The sequence below is a fragment of the Chanos chanos genome, chromosome 13 (assembly GCF_902362185.1).
Source record: "Chanos chanos chromosome 13, fChaCha1.1, whole genome shotgun sequence".
Taxonomy (NCBI): Eukaryota; Metazoa; Chordata; class Actinopteri; order Gonorynchiformes; family Chanidae; genus Chanos; species Chanos chanos.
In genome coordinates, this window is record NC_044507.1 from 16409544 (window position 1) to 16429888 (window position 20345).

The window sequence follows — 20345 nt, forward strand, 5'->3', positions numbered from 1 at the left end:
TTAGTGTGTCTGTCAGTGTTGTGTGATTAAAAATGTCTATGACTTTAGCGTGTCTATTGGTGTTGTGTGTTTAGAACTGTCCATGACTTTAGTGTGTCTGTCAGTGTTGTGTGATTAAAAATGTCTATGACTTTAGTGTGTCTATTGGTGTTGTGTGTTTAGAACTGTCCACGACTTAACTGTATTTGTCAGTGTTGTTCATGGACTGTCTTTGCTCTGGAATTGTATTTTCAAGTAATTTGCAGGAGTACTATATATAGTTTTTTTAAAAACACTACTGAGATATATTTCAGTCCCACTTGAAAATATTCATTAAAGAGCTTGACAAATTTAACAAATTTGCCTGATATCATGCTGGCAACCTTGAACAGCTGAGCAGTTCAGTGTTAGTGAGGGCATGAGCGGTGTGAGGTTTCGTTCGTGGCTTAATACAGTCAGCAGGTTAGACACGGTCATAGCATGTGGGAGAAGACACCTTTAACCAAAGTTGCAGCACAATCTCCATCCACAATATGTGGGTGGGGGCTGTCTGACTGTTTATCAAACTATTAATGAACCCTCAAACCACTGATATGTTTCCAAATGCTTCTCCTCACTAATTCAGCCCCATTTTGAGTCCTCAGAATATTAAACTCGTGCATGCTCTTTTTTTTTTTTTTGTCAGAGAGGACAGAAACTGTACCAAAAGAACACTTTAAAACAATTAAGAATAATTAAAAAAAAAAAAAAAAAGGTTTCTGAGGTTTTGTCTGTATGATGACTTAGTTTCATATAGACTTTCTCTGAAACAAATCAAAACCTGACAGATCACAAAACAAGTCTGAACATGCTCAGGCTTACCGCAAAACAGGCTGAAACAAGAAAACTCTGAGGTCAGAGTTGTGGGAATTGTAGCAATACAGACCTAACCGATCAAGAGATTTAATCCTGGTTTCATTTAACCACACGCCAAATGTATCTCTTTCCGGAGAATCTTCAAATCCAGTACATCTAACACGAGATTATTATCAAGAATCAGAATGCCAAGTGGGTTTGTCCTAGAGTAACACCTGTAAACGATGGTAACCATCCTGCAAGGTTAGGTGTGTGCTCTGAAACCATTATCTTTCCTTGTACACGTACACCTTTTCACACTTTTACTCACTCGTCTATTAAACAATCCATCTGTAGAGGACGTCACTTCACCACAAAGAGTGTGTGACATCATTTCAGCAAGAGGGAAAATTTCACTCCACCTACTACCTGTCTTTTACTGACTTTGATAACACGAACCTTTTGGTGTGTGTGTGTGTGTGTGTGTGTGTGTGTGAGAGAGAGAGCGAGAGAGAGTAGGCTTTGAGTAAGAAAGAAATAACCATGTAGGAAGTGGTCAGCTACATAATTAATATACTCAAATCCAGATAGGGTGTTTCCATTGTTGATGGACTAAAATGTGTGTGTGAAAATGATCATAATGATTATGTTTGTTGATTCCACAGGACGCAGATAAATTAAGCTTCTCTGACAACCACAAAAAAATCAGATTAGCACTGCAATACAGTAAGATAATCTTTTTCCTTATTTCACCCACAATTATCACATTATTTCATTAAACACCCAAGATGAATTCATAAGTTATTTTTAATCAGTTTAGCAATAGCTATAACTGAAAATATATGACACTGATTGGTTACAGCACACTGTTCAAAGCAGACTGACAGACTGACTGAGCGTGAGTTACTCAGAGGGTGAATGAACAGGACAAAAGCTGATTTTTTGGATGGGGCATAGGCTAATGAATGGGCTAGTATGGGAATGTTAGTCACATCACCCTCACCCTTTTTTACACACAACAGATGTGGGGATGAGGACAAAAAGGGGAGGGGGGGGTTATGGGTGTAAGGACATCCCGAGACCGGATGCTGTTCTTTCAGGGTTATGGGGCTGAAATGAAATAAGACTAAACAACATATTGCATTCAGTCAGCTTACAGTTCAGTGCCACAGTGATTCTGAATGATCAAAAATCTTAACTCGTTGCACCTTCTCTTTCCTGAGAAATGGCAGCCAGAAAATGAAATGAGTTTCACCTACTTAAGTCATCAGGCAGAGTACATAAACCATTATTAAAATAATTGTTTAAATAAAGTTTGAATGGATTTCAAAATGTATTTCAGTACAATTGAATGAACGTTGTCTATGATTACCACTTTGCTTTGTTGTAGACTTCACTAAATCCACGGTTATCCAGTGGAGACAAAACAACGATAACCAACAAAGAGGCCTGCATATTCCGAGGGATGGCATGTATTTCATATACGTCAAGGTGACGCTGCTACATAGCAATGAAGACACGCACACAGTGACGGTGAAATGTAACAACGATAGTGTTATGGAAGCCAAGATTGGTGCCTCACAAAACACCACTGGTTTCATAGGAAAAGCTCTTCAGCTATCATCATCATCATCTTGCAAGGTCACCATCGTACCTGAGGCTAAAATCAATCGCCAGGAGACTTTGACATTCATGGGTATCATCGAACTGTAGCGCGTGTGGGATTAAGACATTAGAGAGGAATATGGGGAAAACCCTCCACTACTCACTCCAATTAACGCTTTGTTCTTTCGAAAGAACATCTGAAACCTCTTGTGGCGAAAGAGACGCTATCCTGTTTCAAACATCGGAAATAAAAGATAGTTACATCTAAATGTTTAAGTGCCCAGCTTTGTTTCCTGTGACGTGGTGCGATATGCGAAGGAGAGGTCTTATTTTGATCTTGCACTGTTTATTTATGGACATTTATGAATCGTTGATCAAAACAGACCATGAGGACCGTCCCGCTTTCACTCCATACAGAAGTTTGTTTTTTTTTTATTCATAACTTAGGCTGATGTGCAACTGGGTTGCATTACTGCCATCTGGAAATTGTTTATGTGAGTTTCAAATGGAATTCATTTTAGTTTTGTGATTGTGTATGTATCTGCCTTAAAGTTGAAAACGTTTTGTTAAATGTACAGTTATAGCTATGACGTTTGAATGTGTTTTAGTCTACATTGAGATCAGGTCGCTAACTGAACTCAACAGTAACCTTAAAAGAGTTTACAGACTGAACAAATGAAGCTAGAAAAAAAAAGCACAAGAAGGTATGAAGTTTGAGATGCTGTTTTCCTGAATTATGTAATGTAAGACCAAGTTTAAAAAATGGAAAAAAAGAAAAACAGTAAAAAAGACTTTGATATCATAAGTGTTTACTTAAACATACAATTTCACTGTCTGAGTTTCCTAAACTCTAGTCTTATTTATGTTTGTACATATTTATATTTTTGATCTCTGTGTATTTAATTTAATGTGGGTTTATTACAGTAAATATGTTAAATAATCCTAATCTAATTGTACTTTCTCTAAATGCATCTAACCATTATAATAAAACATTTCTTATATAACAACATAAACTGATCTTCGGAGCATGTATCATCTATGATTCTTCAGTAACCCAGTTGCGGAATGTGTGTGTTTGCCTTGCTGTCTATCTTAAAATGCAGCTAAACCTAAATTTTAACACTGTCTTTTCTAGGATGAGTGTAATCTCTTTTTCACTGACTGCAGATAGTCTTTTTCTTCATGCTTGAGCAACAAACCCTGAGGTATTCTTGCAAATATAGATGGTATCAGCCACACAACCATGAATCATGACCCACAATTCTCAGAACAAGAGAAAACTGACTAATGTCATAGAAACAGGCCAATTGAACAAAAAAAATAAAAATAAAACTGCTGATATTTTAATATTTCTGGTTATCTAGGCCTCTGAAAAAAACAATCGCTTCACAATTAAACTGCTGACTATCCTAATGGGGGTGTAGTTGTAGATGCAGATCTGACTGTTAGATTTCCATATGAGTTCTACTACAGCTGTGAATAATGGAACCACAATTTGTGCGCGCGCGCGCGTGTGTGTGTGTGTGTGTGTGTGTGTGTGTGTGTGTGTGACTCAAACATAAGACCCCAAGAATGAACAGAAAACGAAAGACCATCAGGGAGTGAAATGTTTACATCCCCCACATTACATCATCACTCAGAAAACTGTTTTCATATCAAAGCTTTCGAGGAAACCCCTCTAATTCAAAAGCTCTCAAGGGAGCCCCTGTGTTCCTCTGTCATCGATGAGAAAAAAAAATTTCAAATGGAAAGTTTCTGAGGGAGTCCCTTCATTCTTCTCTCAGAGATGAGTAGCACTTTACCTCACACACACATCTGTCAGTCCCAGAGAAACGGTTTGCAGAGTTTTTGCAATGTCATTAATTATTATGTCACTCACCTCAGGTTTGCCTAAGGCTGACCGTAAACTTGTCTCTCATAAACTGAGTTTTACCAGAGGCTGCAGCCCTGGCTTAAGCGCGTCCTCATTATTTGGTTGTGACGCAAAAACCTGATAAGTTTCACTCCAATACTACTGGAAACTAACCGTAAAATGATATCTGGGTTAAGACCACACGCATGGTGACAGATTATCTGTGTACAGGCATTAGTGAGGGCACCCACTTATCTCAAATCAAATTCCAGTTTTCCATCACAGTGGGTGTTTTGGCTGTTTTTCGTGTTTCTGTTCTGCGTGTCGGAATAAAAGAATCACTTCTTATTCTTGTATTAGGCTGTTGTTAGCTGTGACGAGTTGGGTATAGCCATGATGTTTGATGCCTCCCACTCTGAGATGCTGCTGCTGCTTCAGCTGCTTTTCCACCACCAGATGGGGAAGAGGTAACGTGAGCACTGGGGGTGGTAGGGGGAGCACATCCGAGCGTTTATTGAGCGTATCACCCAGAGCGTGTTGCGTGGTGCTCACACTGACGTAGAAATCAGATGAATCGGCCTCTTGAAGAACTTTCTCTCAGACTTTAATTTGATCTCAGACGTTTTCCCCAGGTTTCATTTTGTGGCTCTCCTCTCGTACCTATCATTGTCTAAGTACCTCCCCCACTCTCTCACGCAGACACCCCTCTCCACCTCCTCTCTCTGTCACTGGTGATGAAAAATGAAATTGAAAGATGCTAATTTGAATGCCTTGTGAATGGAACATATAATGCAACGCTGCAATAGGAAATGCTAACCCTTTCTCTGGGAAAATGGTTATGTTCTTTGTCTTGCCCATAAACTGAAGATTCACTCTTTCTCTAACTTGTGAACTAAGCACAGACCTCTGTTGACCAAACAGTTTTTGGTTTTATTCATTAGAAAATATCCTATATGCTTCTTATTAAAATTGAAGCATAATAAATAAATAAATTGTGAATATTCAATGAACTGAAAAGAAACTAAAACAAAAAAGATACAGAAACGAAAATGGTCCGTGTATTGTATGTTTTGTCAGTACACTGCAGAGATGAAATACTGGGGAAATATAAATAAAATGTGTTTTTATGTAGAATGAATTTCCATATTTTAACACCAGAAGGCGGTATTTCACTATGTGGCCGACAACCAATTTCGCGTCGCAAATGCACGCTCACGTCTCTTTTTCTCCCAAAACGACCACCACTGCACATAATACAAAACAGACCACCAGATACAAATATTATCAGAATATTTACTTAGTTTGGTCATCCGATCTCATGATTACGACAGATAAATGTGAATTCCCGAAACTGCTTTCAGAGTGTTCTGACGTCATACAGGAAGAGGTGGATTATTATGGACTTCAGTTTATCGCTTACTTCAGTAAACACTTTGACCGTAGTTAAATTTTTTTAAAGCTACTTATTGAATTAATGTTGGTTATTATATTATGAAACAGATAAAACCTTCTTCTTCTTCTTTTTTTTTTAACTTGTTGTGTAACAGACCGCTAATGTGGCATCCATTTGTAATGCTGTTTTTGGCCATAAGAGCAATACTGGTTCCTGTGGCCACGAGTAACACTAACCGAATGACACAGCAGGAATTTCCAGCCAAATGTGAAGGGTGTGAACGTCTCATTGATCTCAGCTTTCCACTCCCCCTCCCACGTCATGTGTTATATGAAGATAGAGCTATTACAGACCATATAGCCCAGAGGTCGGACCGATGACTCATGTGTACATTTGAATATATAAATTCTCTTTCTCTTTCTCATACTTTCTTTCTCTTTCTTTTTCTCCTCACATGTTTCTCTTTTTTCCTTTCACCCCCCTCTCTCTCTCATGCACACAGACACACACACACACACACACATCAAATACTATGTTAACCAATCTATGTTGCATTGCATATTTCCAGAATAACTGTATAACAGTTTTTCTTTCAAGATACGTGTATTTTTATTGGAATTTTGCACATGGTAGACATTCAGCATCAAAAACAGGAATTACAACATTCAGCACATAATTTAGCAGAATACACTTGTACAATCACAGATACAACCGATAGAAATTGAAAGTATATATTAAATTCAGTTAAAATAATCATAGTAATAGTAATAACAATAACAATAACAATAATAATAATAATAACAATAATAATAATAATAATGAAAACACAGGCTGTACATTGGCGAGGAGGGACTGTTGGGTTGGTAGATTTCCCTGATCAAAATGTCACCTAATTCTCACCATAAATTCAACTTTAACTTACCTATTCTGTATTCTGTCAGTCTCAGCTCTCACTCAAAATACATATGACCCCAGCGCCCAGGTATATTTAATTCCATTAAGCCACAGTGTGTATTCAAATACCCTTAAACCCCAGAGTGTATTCCAAAAATACAGATCTACATACTACATACTACATGATGTCACACCTACTGCACTGTGTCTAATGCCTCTGGTGATTTTTTTTGAGAGACTTTACAATGAGTATTGCAAATCTATGAGTTAGAAAATTAAAACAGGCTTTATATAAAACACTAACACTGTTAAGTATCATATCTATATATACATATACTTCTTTTTTATCTTTCATTTGCATTTTGGTTGGAACTTTACAGAAAGCTAGTTATCAAACGGTTCTCGATCGCAAAGAGAGAAAGAGAGATCTGAGTCAGCTAAACAGGTTCTCGCGCGTACCTGTGGCTCATCTCTTCCCCCCACCCCCATTTCCTCTTCAGTTTACAAATATACATGCACACCATTAGGTCCAGGGCAAGAGCGTGGGTGAACTGAAAAAGACGCTTCTTAGAACCGCACTCAGATGAAAGGAAACAGACTGAACGCAGCAAAGCTGCCTTTTCACGGTAAAGCAAAAGGTCAGTTTGTAATTAGAAATAGGTGGGAGAGCAACAGTTTATGAATTTGAATGTATCCTTACAACACAGCATAAGGTCTTCGCCGTCTTAAACGAAGACTATGGACTGAACAGAGAGGAAGACCGAGGCTGAAGACATGAGGTGTGAATCAGAAGTTGGGGAGAGCAGTACAGGACACCAGCGTGCAAAGACAGAGGCGGTTTACGTGCCAGAAACCGCGCATAGGTTGTGGCCGACAGTAAAAGTCAAACCAAAAGGTTGCAGTTTATCTGAACGATCACAACGACAAGGTTTGTTTATGAGTGAGCTACAAAGAAGAAAACAGTTACAAAAATTCAATTAAAAAACGGTAAAAACATTGAATGGATCCATAATGCAAAAACACTGCCCTGAGATTTTGGGAGAAGTTCGAACATTTTAACATTCAAAAACATTCAACATTCTTTTTTTTCCCCCAAATGAACACAATATGTGTTAGTTTTTAGTGCAGGCCCACAACTGTGGAGCAAACATTATGGCACTAGTGCAATGCCCGAAACGTGACCCAGCACCATGACGCAGTAAAATGGTCAAAATTAAACAGAGATTTAACATTTTTAAATATACCCTTTAATGAACCGCGTCAACGTGCGTAAAAATGAAGGGGCGATGCAGAGGCCAACTCAAACGTACTCTATTCTATGAGTACACCCAATGCTATATTAATTTATTAGGAGGCTTATTTTAAGAAGATAGATATCCTGGTATGTTTTACTCTTCACTCTGTGTACTTCATTTGGAGACCAGTAAAAAAGAATTTGCCGTTCTTTGGAGAATTTGGGAATCAGTCACCCAAAAGGTGGGTATTTGGGAAAATTAATATAACCCTGACCACCGGTGGTTTTAAGTCAGTTCGGTTACTAAGCCCAAGGGTAGCGTATCAAAAAACTGATTCCGCCTAATGCATATATGCACCAAAGAAGTTCTCCGCAGCATCCGACCGTCTGACAAGAGTATGGTTTGACACTTTTACAAAAATGGCATCGTCCTTGAAAAGATGGAAAACTCCAGCCAAGTAACTGTTTGACAAACCGAGTTTCCTGTGACTTTTGGACTGATACGTCCGAGAGCGCAAGAGCTCCATCTCTCCGTACCGTTTCGTGGCTTGGACCACAGAATGTGTGAACCTGATGCCGTCTTCACTGTAGCAGACCTTTGAATAGATGGAGTAATAACCTTCTTTCTGAACGATCAGCTGTCCCTTTTCTTTCTCAAGTTCCATCTTGTAAAGGACGGTTTGTCCTTGATCGTCCCACATCATCACTCCGGTTTCAAGAGGAGAGTAAGCTCCAGCTTGATGGTAGAAAAAAAAAAACACAAAGACAAGAAACATTCGGTATTTGTTGCAAAATGTATGACAACAGACACACAAATCGTTTTCCCTACAGCTGAATACATATTAAAAGTGTTGATTTTTGAAAAATTTTCATCATGTGACATGATCCACACTCGACTCAACTTTCAGACAAACATTGAACTTCAGTCAACTTTTGGACAAACACCCTCTTTCCTTTCTGCAGAAATGCATGTTACCAGTGGCGGTCGGAATGTAAGATTAAAACATGCAGAACCTCACCTGACAGATGTGCCATCGGCTTTGGAGGTTTCACAGTAGGGTTTGGTCTCGGTGTACTGTGTTGTACTGTTGATGTAATTAATATTGATTAAAGAAAACAATTTCATTAGAAGGTCTGTATGATTTTTTAATGTTATTACAAGAGGTGTAAACAAATTTTGTATTAACAGTGAGAAATAATAGGATTTCTGACACAACCATCCAAAATATTCCAAATTTGCCTAAAAAGGCCCCAACTGGTACTTCAATAAATTATACAAGTGTCCCAAAATGAAAAGTGCAATATCTGGCATCCCATACCTTGTTTGTCTGGTTGAGGGGGGGGCTGCAACCGAATAGGGAGAGAAGGAAAGAACTGGTTATGATGGGAATATATCAGTAAAGGTTTTCAACTGTTAAACAAGCAAAGCGAGCCAATGAGGTAGACAGTTGCAGGGGTGTGAAGATGATGAGTTTCATTTCAAACAGAAGCTTAATAAAGCATACATAGATTGTCCTCAACTTCCTCTATAAATGTGCCAATTTGCACCGCATAATCCATTCCTATTTAATGCCTTTGTCTGATCTGATGCCTTTTATTTTAAGTGTCATATCTCATCGTATCTTTACACGATCTTTAGATGCCGCCACACACAGCACTGTCGAAATCATTGCTACAGGTTGCATTCAGATTCAGATGGCAGAGCAACTGATAAACAAGGTCTCTGCCCTCATTGCACATTTTACTGGTTTCTATCACTGGTTGAGGTTGTTTTTTTTTTCACTGTGATACAGGAAGGTGAACTAGGCCACGTTTCTGGTAATTAGATCTCTGGCTCTAATTCATCTCCCTAGTCTATGTAAAACCACATTGCATTTCAGTTTCAGGGTCTGCTGGTCAGTCTTTTGCAACAGACTGCTGAGCAGGTGGTTCTGTAAAGGTGGGCTTCCTGTCACAGACAGATGGAATCTGAGAATACTCCTGCCATTCTCTCACTCCATGTCACATCATGGAATGCTAACAGTAGTCTATGAGAAAGGGAACTCCTGCTCAGAATGGCCTGTCCTTGACTTTAGCATCAGAGAACACCATAAAACAAAACTTGAAATTTTGTGATTTCTGCTTAATCCATAATTTAAATGTCAGTATATGTAATTTAAACTTTACTTCAGGTAGACTGCTAACTGGTCATGCAAAAAAATACAAATATAAGAGGAAATATAAAAACAAACAAACAAAAAACCCCAAACAGATAACAGATAAACAAATAAAAACAAACAGACAAACAAATAAATGTCTGTCAAGTTGTGTTAAACGAAGATAATGCTTGTCAGGTGGTTAATGCAAGCTGTAGATAAAAATCATATAGTAAGCTGTGTATACGTTTTGTATGTGTCAACATATATGTCTGCTCCACACACAACAAGGAAACTGTTGTACAACGGAACTAACAACCAGAGACCTGAAATAGATCAGTGAGAGGCACAGATAGTTTAAATAATGTTCCTGTGCACTAGAGACAGAAAAAAACCCCTATGTATTGCAAAAGAACCGGGGTCTCTGTGGCTGAGAGAACATCAAATTTACACAGAAAAAAGGAGAACAGCATGCCATCTATATCACTCTAAAGCACGTATGTTAGACTGTTAAAAGAGAAGAGTGTGTGAGACATAAGGATGATGTGAGAGAAAAAAAGTGAGACATAGTAAGTAGCAGAAGACAGCTGTGATCGGGAGAGATAAAGAAAGGAGACATGGGTACTTACTTCTTCAGTTGTTTTGGTATTTCTGTAAAGATGGTAAATGAAACATCCTTCCACAAGCAAGCCACACAGGGCCAGAATTACCAGCACATACAGGAGCGTCTGAGTTGCGGACCTTCGGCGACGCAGGACCGGTTTAGGGGGCAACGGTGGAGGCATTGCTTGACTGTCCACGACATACAGATTGGGATATTGGATACCACTCTGAGCCATGTTCAGCAAATTCTCCTTTTCGAAGCAAGAGCGACAACAGAAGCGGATATGATTTCAGATTCGGTGTTCCCAAGAAGAGAAAGCAGCACCCGAAGATTTGAAGCGTGATAGAGAGAGTGAGAAAGAGAGACCCAGTCTGGATATGAGTGTAATCTCCCAACCGAAGATCTGGTAGGTGGAGGGTTAAATTCAGGTCTCACACGTGTGGGGGGAGAAAAAGTGAACTGGTTTCAACTGCTGGTTTTACAGCAAAAGGTAATCTTTCGTCAGAAAACAAAAAACAAAAAACAAAACAAAACAAAAAAAATTAAACACACCAGTCACTGATTCCAGAAAAAAAGAGATATCTTTTTTTGTTGTTGTTCCCTTTGAACAGCTGTTTAGTTCAGTTTGTGAAAGTATTTAGAAAAAATAGAAGTAAGACATAAAGTCGCTTCACGTGTGCACCTGAAAGCTCAAATGACCATGCACTTTGCATTGCAAGCCCACCACAAGACGACTCAGGCAATCTCCTTCACACCCCGCCCCTCATTTGTCACTATTGACGCTTCCTCTAACTTAGGTCTCTTTTTCTTTTCCACAGCCCTTTAGTGGCCTAAAATGTTCAAAAGCCATGTGTGTGGAAAGTGTGAAAGACGAGTTTCGTTTTTTTTCTTTTTCTTTTTCCTTTTTGGTTTCTTAAGGCAATCCTCAAGAGAATAAAGCTTTTATGACTTTTTACTGATTTATTCTATCATCAGCGGTGCATCTTTCCTGTTCAATCTAAACGTGATCAGTGCAATCACACATTTACCACGCTGTTGCACTGTATTAGACCGGAAAACACAAACCTTACAGTTTTAAGAGCAAGACTGAAACAAAGAGAGGGAGATACAGTCAGGTCCATAATTATTTGGACAGTGACGATTTTTGTAATTTTGCCTCTGTACACCACCACAATGAATTTGAAATTAAGATGTGATTGGAGTGTAGACTGTCAGCTTTAATTCAAGGGGTTTAACAAATCGCAATTAACTGTTTAGGAATTACAACCATTTTTATACATAGTCCCTTCATTTTCAGAAGCTCAAAAGTAATTGGACAAACTAACAATTATAAATATAAGGATTATTTTTAATACTTGGATAAAAATCCTTTGCAGTCAAGGACTGCCTGAAGTCTGGAACCCATGGACATCACCGAATGTTTCCTCCCTTGAGATGCTTTCCCCAGGCCTTTCCTGCAGCCGCCCTCAGTCGCTGCTTGTTTGTGGGTCTTTCTGCCTTCAGTTTTGTGCTCAGTAAATGAAAAGCATGCTCGATTGGGTTGAGGTCAGGTGACTGACCCGTCTATCGAAGAATATTTCATTTCTTTGCCTTGAGAAGCTCATGGGTTGCTTTTGCAATATGTTTTGGGTCATTATCTACCTCGACTGTGAAGCGCCACCCTATCGGTTTTGCAGCATTTGGCTGAATCTGGGCAGATAGTGTAGCCCTATACACTTCAGAGTTCATCCTGCTACTTCTATCAGCGGTCACATCATCAGTAAACACCAGTGACCCAGGTCCATTGGCAGCCAACTATGCCCCTGCCATAACACTGTCTCCACCATGTTTGACAGATGATGTGGTGTGCTTTGGATAATAAGCCGTCCTTCTCCATGCTGTTCTCTTCCCATCATTCTGGTACAAGTTAAACTTGGTTTCATGTGTTCAAAGAATCTTGTTCCAGAACTGACCAGGCTTTTTTTTCGATGTTTTGTGGCAAAGTCTAATCTGGCCTGAGTGTTACCAGTGGTTTACACCTTCTGGTAAACCCTCTGTATTTAGGCTCATGAAGGCGTCTCTTAATTGTAGAATTTGACAATGATACGCCTACCTCCTCAAGAGTGTTCTTGACTTGGCTTGGTGTTGTGAAGCGGTTTTTCCTTCACCAAGGAAGGAATTCTGCAATCATCCACTTTAGTTGTATTCCGTGGTCTTCCAGGGCTTTTAGTGTTGCTGAGCTCACCAGTGCATTCTTTCTTTTTAGGAATGTACCAAATTGTTGTTTTGGCCAGTCCTAAAGTTTCTGCTATCTTTCTGATAGGTTTGTTTTGGGTTTTTTTCAGCCTAATGATGGCCTCCTTCACTTGCATTGACACCTCTTTGGACTGCATATTGAGAGTTCTCATGAACAGCCACCCAATGCAAATTCAACACTTGGAATCAACTCCAGGCCTTTTATCTGCTTAATTTGTTGTGAAATAATGAGGGAACAGGCCACAGGAAAGCAGTTGATTTTTATTTATTTATCCATTTATTTATTTATTTTTTGCAAATGTACACCTCTGATGAAAGGGAATGTCTCAGGAAAATCAGATTTTTGAATATTCTGACAGTAAATGAGCTTTGCTAATGCAAACCTGTTTGTAGATGGGTTTCAGTTCTCCTACAGGAAAAGTGTAAGATGAAAAAAATACTTCATGTCAGATTTGATTGCGGCATGCAAAATCACACGGGGGGGATTATATTTTGTTTTAATACTTGGATCCATACTTAATGTATTCATTTCATGATTACACAGGCCCAGTATAGCAGATTTGTGAGGATGTAGTAGATGTAGTAGGGTTGAATGTTTCACTGCAGCTCAGTTGCAAATAGGCAGGGTGTTGAACAATTGGGGGAACGTAATGAGGTCCACAGATCATGGGTAGGGCCCCAAAATACATATCATATTCAGTTATTGGGATCCGGATTGGTCTTCGGTAACAACAGTGATTTCCTCAAAAAAAAAAAACCCCAAAAAACACAAGAACAACAAAAAAACCCAGATGCTCCAGGTCGCCAACGTTTCCCATACCAGATCTACATCAGAGGAAATGCACTCTGCTTGGCTCTGTGTTGTTCTGCTCACTGACACAAATGTGTGTGTGTGGGTGTGTGTTCCCTGTATCACAATGAGCAAGATGACAAGATGGCAAGATGATTGTGTGGTGACAGGGGAAAACGCTACGAAGCTCACAGGTCTTAAGAGTGCACGGACCCAACTCCAAAACTCTAAATATCTTATTCTCCCTCATGAACACTGGCCCGGATAAGGACAGAGCAAAATAGCTAACGGGCACTACATTCCAGCTGGTTCGTCACAGCCGTTTATATCTCTGGAGTTTTATGACAACCAGAGTAAATGGAAGGAGGAGCAAAGAGGCAGCTTCTCCAAACTAATGTGACTGAAAATGCAGCATAAATTCAAACTACTGTTAAAAAAATTGCACCCAAGATCCATACATTAATATGAAATCCCACACTCAGTTCAGTCCCCAGTACAGACACGATTTCATAGACTTTGAACAATATGCAAAGGCATTTGTGATTCGGATTTTATAATAAACAAACAAACAAAAAAAAGGATACAGACCAAATAAACAGTACTAATCTCCCCATTCCGAGTTTTGGTATCTTCTAATGTGAAATTACATTCAACAGAAGATGTATATGTCGCATTTGGTCGAACCTGTCTGAACCTGCATTTGGTCAAACCTGTCTCTATATATATTCAGTTTTTTGTTTTTTGTTTTTTTGCAAGACCTATCAGTCGCAAGGGTCAACTCAACAGATAACGTCTTTTAAAATTAAAAGCTGTCTTCGGTAAGATATTACATCAATAAACCACAAGGAAACATTGTGCCTTTTGATTGGTTCGTCGCTGTCGCGAAGGTCCTCGTGGTGCAGACGACTACAAACCTGTGCCAATGGCAAGTGCGTTTGATACCGCCTACCGTGAAGAAACACCTAGATCATACCTTGCCCTCTCTTAATGGCAGCAATTTAAAACGCTCACTTAATTTCAGCTCTTTGATATACAGCAATGAGGCCTAAATTTGGTATAGATTATTTTGAACGATGTTTGGTGACGTTTTGCGTACTCTCCGTGGATTTAGTTGTCGGTTTGGGAAAGAGCCAGGACAGCGAATTTACTTTTCTCCTACCTGCTGCAGCAACGGAGTGTTTTTTCCAAACAGCTACGAAAAACGGCAGCATGGAAGTTGAATACCAGGTGAAAATACACGTTGGTGTGTGCAGCTTTATATGAAATAAAACTTCTCTGGATGTGTGTATGAGAGAGGGAGAGTGAGAGTGAGAGATCAAAGTTGATTCCTGTTGCTTCTTTCGGTTTTGTCAGTAATTGAATTGTAAGAATTACTATACAGACCGTCCCATGTATATATCATAAGTGACAGAACAAAGGAGGGAACTTTGGTGATCCAAAATCATTTGCATTCACATACCCACGATGAGTGGAAACCGATGACTAAGACATGCATTTGGAGAAAGAAAAGTTTTCCGAATGCTCCTTCCCGATGTCCCTTAGAGCGGGAGGGGGTGGTTTGGGTGGTTAAAGGGCAGTTTGAGACGAAGACCGTTTAAATCATGCGGAGATTTTCGTGTTATTACTCATACAGGTGCAGTAGGATTAAGGGGAAGGGTAAGCATGGAGCTACACCGCTATCAGTAGTTCGCGCATGTGTGAATCGTATGTATTCCTTATCCTGTACTGGCAGACTACTGGTTTCTTGCCACATTGCGGTTGAAAGTGATGATATGACGCAGAAGTAGGCGCATATGATCATCCGCGAAATGTTCTCTACTATTTACAGAGAAAGACAATGGCTCAATATCAGGAACTATGTGGGCTGTCTTTTTGTGCATGTGTCGTCATTTAACAGCAGCTGATCATGATTTGATACGTGTTAGAATTACCTTTATCTTCCCAGATCACATCCATAAGCCGTCGTCTCCAAACATGGTTCTTGCATCGCATGTTTGTGTTAGCTGTTGTAAAGTCACATTGTTAGGGGCCATTTGTGGAGCCTGCCAATGCCTCTTTAAACACCCTGGGCCAGAGGCAGAACAGCTGACAGGACCAAAGGGTCTTGTCACTGTGGACCAGAGGATAACACAGTGTTAACCTGCACTTCATAGTGTCTCTCTGACTCATTATCTCTCAAATAGCAATCACACTAGTTTCTCTTGGATTGGGGTATAAATTGTAGACCCAGTAAGCCAGGAAGAATGGGAAGATATATTGATAACAGATGAAATTTGATTATGGAAATGAGAAGACCTTATAAAGCTTACTCAGATGAACTGCTGGCCGTATGCTGCTCCATAGGGCATGGCATTTGGTTAATAAGGTTAATTCATGAGTTTATGTTTGATTTATTCATACGTGTTAACAGGAGGGCTGGCTTGTGCGATTGAAATGTGTTACTTTTACGTGTCTGTCGCCTGCCTTGTGTCTTTCTCAGTCGATGATGTTGTGTTTCCTGTTGTAGGTGATTGCCGGCTCAGGGTTGGACGTGGGCTTTACCATCATCTCCCCTCAGGGTTTCAGGCTAGTCTCTGACTTCAGGAAGTCCGACGGCATCCACATGTAAGTTTGCGTACTTCCTGAGCAGTAAACCGCACGCTTGCAAAGTTATGCTGCGATCAAAGTTCTAACTGTTACACTTCTTCACCTCCATTCTTATCTACACAATGTCAGAGAATTTGGAAGAGGCTCTTTTGTCAAAGACTGATTCATTTGCATTTAGGTTGCAGTAGCAGTTTGACATTTGCAAGTGTTCACCACTGATTATCAGTGTTAACTGACTCAGAGTAATTCATTAATATCACTTCAGTTTGTGGTCTTCTGAATCAAATCAACAATGTCACAGTTAAATAATGGGTTACCTGTAATATGTGCTATTCATCTTAAGAAAAAAAAATGTATGTCTGGTAAGTTGGCCTTTGAAGTTGACCACCTTTCCTTTCAGATTAACCAAGCTAGGGGAATGAGTCACACTTAAACATAACTGCAACTAACAATCATAACTGTCCAAGGGATTATGGGTAGTGAATTTTTTTTTTTTTTTTTTTGAGGTGAAGTAAATGAGTATAAATAGACCAAGACAAAGCAATAACAAAACCCTGGGTCCAAAAACTGTGGAACTTGAGTCAGCAGTCATTTCACTTTGATTATTAATTTACATAGGTAGCTCTTTAACACACTTTTTTTTCCTTCTTGAGGGTTTGTCACAATCATAACAGAATGTTTGTTACAGCACTTAAAACAACAACAACCCTGATTTATTCAACTCAGTACTGTTGGACAGTACCAGAATATTCTGTGTTTGATTTTTACCAAAATCCTGTCCTGAACTGACACCGTTACTGTTTTAAACTGAGCAGCTTTATCCAATCCCTAGGATTGACCCCACAGAGGAGGGAGATTACAGGATCTGCTTTGACAACAGCTTCAGTAAATTCTCAGAGAAAATGGTGTTTGTAGAAGTAATAATGGACACACAGATTGGAGAAGGTGAAGAGGAGGAAGATGATTGGGCAGACTTAGTACAGCCAGAGAGCATGCTGGAGTATAAACTAGAAGACCTCAGGGTAAGAGACACACCATCATCTCAATCTCAAATGATTCTGCTTTTTTTCCCCCAAATGTTTTTATTCCAGCCCCATTGTAATCCATAGTCTAAAGTCCTTTTCATCCTCTCATTTCACTGCAGCAATGGTCTTTTCTTGAGTACTATTTGTTCACTGCATCAGCTCAGTCTCTTATTCTCTCGCTGTCTCTCCATTTCTTTTTTTTTTTTTTCCCGTAGGAGATGTTGGACACGCTGCGCAGGAACCTTGAACGTACCCGTCAGGTCCAGTCTGCGCTGCGTGCCTTCGAGGCGCGGGACCGCTACCTGCTGGAGGATAACCTTTGGCGGGTCTCTTTCTGGTCCAGCGTCAGCCTGCTGATCATGGTGACCGTCGCCCTCACTCAGGTCTACACGTTGCGTCGCCTCTTCGATGACAAGAGGAAGGTTCATACTTAACCTTCGTATGGTGATGGAAACATTTAGACGGAGAGCTGGAAGTTGGTACCCTACGTGCACTACAAATTTAACAGTGAAAAAGTATGTTTAAAGAACTACAGTATGTTAGAAAGAACGGAATCAGTGGGGGTCAGTTTGGTGTTCTGATGGTCGGTAACCAAGTGAGATGAAGAAGTAAAAAAGAAGCAGAGTTAGTAAGACAGGAAAAGAAACTGGAAAAAGAGAGTGATGGAGTACTTGCCAAATTTGCTTTGCAATGTAAGAATACCAAAGAGGAGTGCTTATTAGGAAACCCCTACCAATCTTTTTTTTTTTTTTAAATTTATGTTTGTATGACCTTTGCAAATGGTTGTCACTACTGAATTTTATATGTGAGTGCCTTTGATGTTTTAGAAAAACACTGATTATCAATGCAACTTATACTTGAATTTTGGGGTGTAATATATTTTTTTTTGTAAAAACTTGTATTTTTAAAACTGTGATGAAAAAAAGTTCTTTATGGAAGTTGGATTAAATAAAATTGTAATTGAAATACATGCTTCTGTTGTTTCACTGACACATTTATTTCAATAAAAACTTTACACATTAAAAACCCTAAGAGATCTGGGTGTTTTTAATCTTCTGTTTCTTCACGCCTTGGTTTTATTGACGTCATATTGTACATGTTTGGAGTGTAACAAAAGGGAGCCTCATAAATAAAGCCATGAAAGAGTAAATGTGATCAGAAATAATATATTATTTTTACATCTGAGCTGCTTTTTATTTATGGATACAGGATGTTAACTGTTCTGATCAAGCTATACAGAACCTGTAACATTAAAACATATTCAGTTACGCAATGTTTTTTTTTTCTTTTATGCCTTTCTTGTCCTGTATGCCACCCTGTAAGTCGTGTTGTTACTTTGTTGCATAGCTGGTCTCAGTTCAATGAAGCATATTCGTCTTGCACACAGATCCTAAAGAATGTGTTTTTCAAATGGCAGTGATGCATATTAAGAAACTGAATTAAATGTTTAAGTCCAACAATACTATCGTTGTATGGTCATGTGTTCTAGTCCCTTCATTCATCACACCTTTGATAGTATTAGCCTGTTTTTTTTTATTTACATAATTCCGAATAGTCCTATATTTCTGCAACACTTTAATAGTTGCATCAGTGTGTTGGCTGTACAGTGTGGCGTCAGTGATAGTGGCATCAGTGTGTTGGCTGTACAGTGAGGTGTCAGTGATAGTGCATGCTGTAACTGTATGCCAAGGTAAATGTCCTTAAGGTTCTTGTGAACCCTTATTCTTTCCACTTAAAATCTATGCACAGTGTCCCATAGAGCACAAAGCTCTCACAAAAAACAACAACAACAACAACAACAAAAAGCAACAGCTAAGGCAGTTGTGCCAATATACTGAACTATATGTTCAAAGTATAGAACAGCTGCCTGTTTTTGAAGAGGAAAATTATATTTGAGGCCAATATTTAGCTAACCTTCCACCAGATTCATTCCTATTTTCCCCATGAAAACCCTTTAAGAGGTAATGTATTGCTCTATTGTTAGGTATCTCTTGTATGTCACAGTGTAGTCTTAATCATGTCCCTTAAATAAGTTTTTTTCTTTGGCACGGGAATTTTTATAGGTTGCTGGCAAGACAAGTTCATTCTTGAATTGAGAGAAACTTGAGTTAAGAAACGGTGGTGGTGCTTCAACACTTGTATGACTGGAGTGGGACTTTCCGGCATCACTTTGCAGCTTGCCAGAATTTTTCTTGTGTTTGTTCTACGTAATTCTAAATAATTTTTATATATACATTTCAAACATTTCCTTATTGATAAAAGGATATTGGCCCTGATGAGCTACCATTAGGCGGTTAAAGGCCCGGTGAACTCATTTATATTTCATCTGCTCCACGTTCTCCCCTCATTAAAAAGTGGAACTGAAACATTCTGCTGTGTAACCAGGGAGGACGGGGGTTGAGAAGTTCTTCGCGGATCCGGTCCTCAGAGAGCCGCAGTCGATGGTCCAGGATAGCCTTCCTTTGCGGTGTGTTCACCACTGGTTCCGACGAGGAGCGGGGCGTCTGTTCAGGAACAACCGTAACGAAAACGATAGAAAACACGTGAGCATTTGCTGACATCCACACGCGTGATATTTACGACGTGACTCATTCGCCAATGGCAACGGCCACACATCTTACACAGTTACTCATCGATGCTATTTCAAAGAAAGTACAGTACAATGAGAGGGAGGTTTTTCCCACCGCAGATTAAGGCAATATCATGTTGTCATATGGGAGCTTTGGAGAAACATTAAATTAAAAAACCCTGAAGTGATCCTAAAAGTCAGTACACTGTAGCTTCAATTACAGTACACGCGTCTACCCCTGGGACGCCACGTTTTGGCAACAGTAAATATCATTAGCACTTTTTCGTCTTTACTGTAAACTCTCGCCAAACAAAACGTGTTTACAGCTACCTGTACACCCTCAGAAAATTAACCCCACAAGGAACTGGTTTGGTCTGTCAGACGATGCCACTCACTAACACGCTGATAAAGCACTAACATGGTGGTGTGGCGATGACACAGAAATGTCACGAGCACGGACAATGCAAACCATGGTTTCAAACTACTGGGAAAGTCCCTCAAAAACAGGCCCTGTTTTTTTTTTTTTTTTTAATCATAAGTAAACTCTGTAACTGCCTTCCCTAGTTGTCGGTCATCGTTGCATCACAGTCACCATACCGGGACAAGAATG

General features: G+C 39.4%; 2 protein-coding genes across 2 annotated transcripts; one reads left to right on the forward strand and one right to left on the reverse strand.

Moving 5' to 3' along the window:
• Positions 1-8132: 8132 nt before the first annotated feature.
• tnfsf14 (TNF superfamily member 14) lies at positions 8133-12902 on the reverse strand. Its single transcript, XM_030789713.1, has 4 exons — positions 12876-12902; positions 10552-10780; positions 8811-8876; positions 8133-8527 (listed from the first exon to the last, which is right to left on the reverse strand). Exons 1-4 carry the CDS (start codon positions 12900-12902, stop codon positions 8133-8135), a joined length of 717 nt encoding a protein of 238 aa, XP_030645573.1.
• Positions 12903-14547: 1645 nt separating this feature from the next.
• tmed1a (transmembrane p24 trafficking protein 1a) lies at positions 14548-17991 on the forward strand. Its single transcript, XM_030790513.1, has 4 exons — positions 14548-14782; positions 16062-16159; positions 16974-17163; positions 17382-17991. The coding sequence occupies exons 1-4, from the start codon at positions 14594-14596 to the stop codon at positions 17598-17600; spliced, it is 696 nt and encodes a 231-aa protein (XP_030646373.1). The 5' UTR covers positions 14548-14593; the 3' UTR covers positions 17601-17991.
• Positions 17992-20345: the final 2354 nt, after the last annotated feature.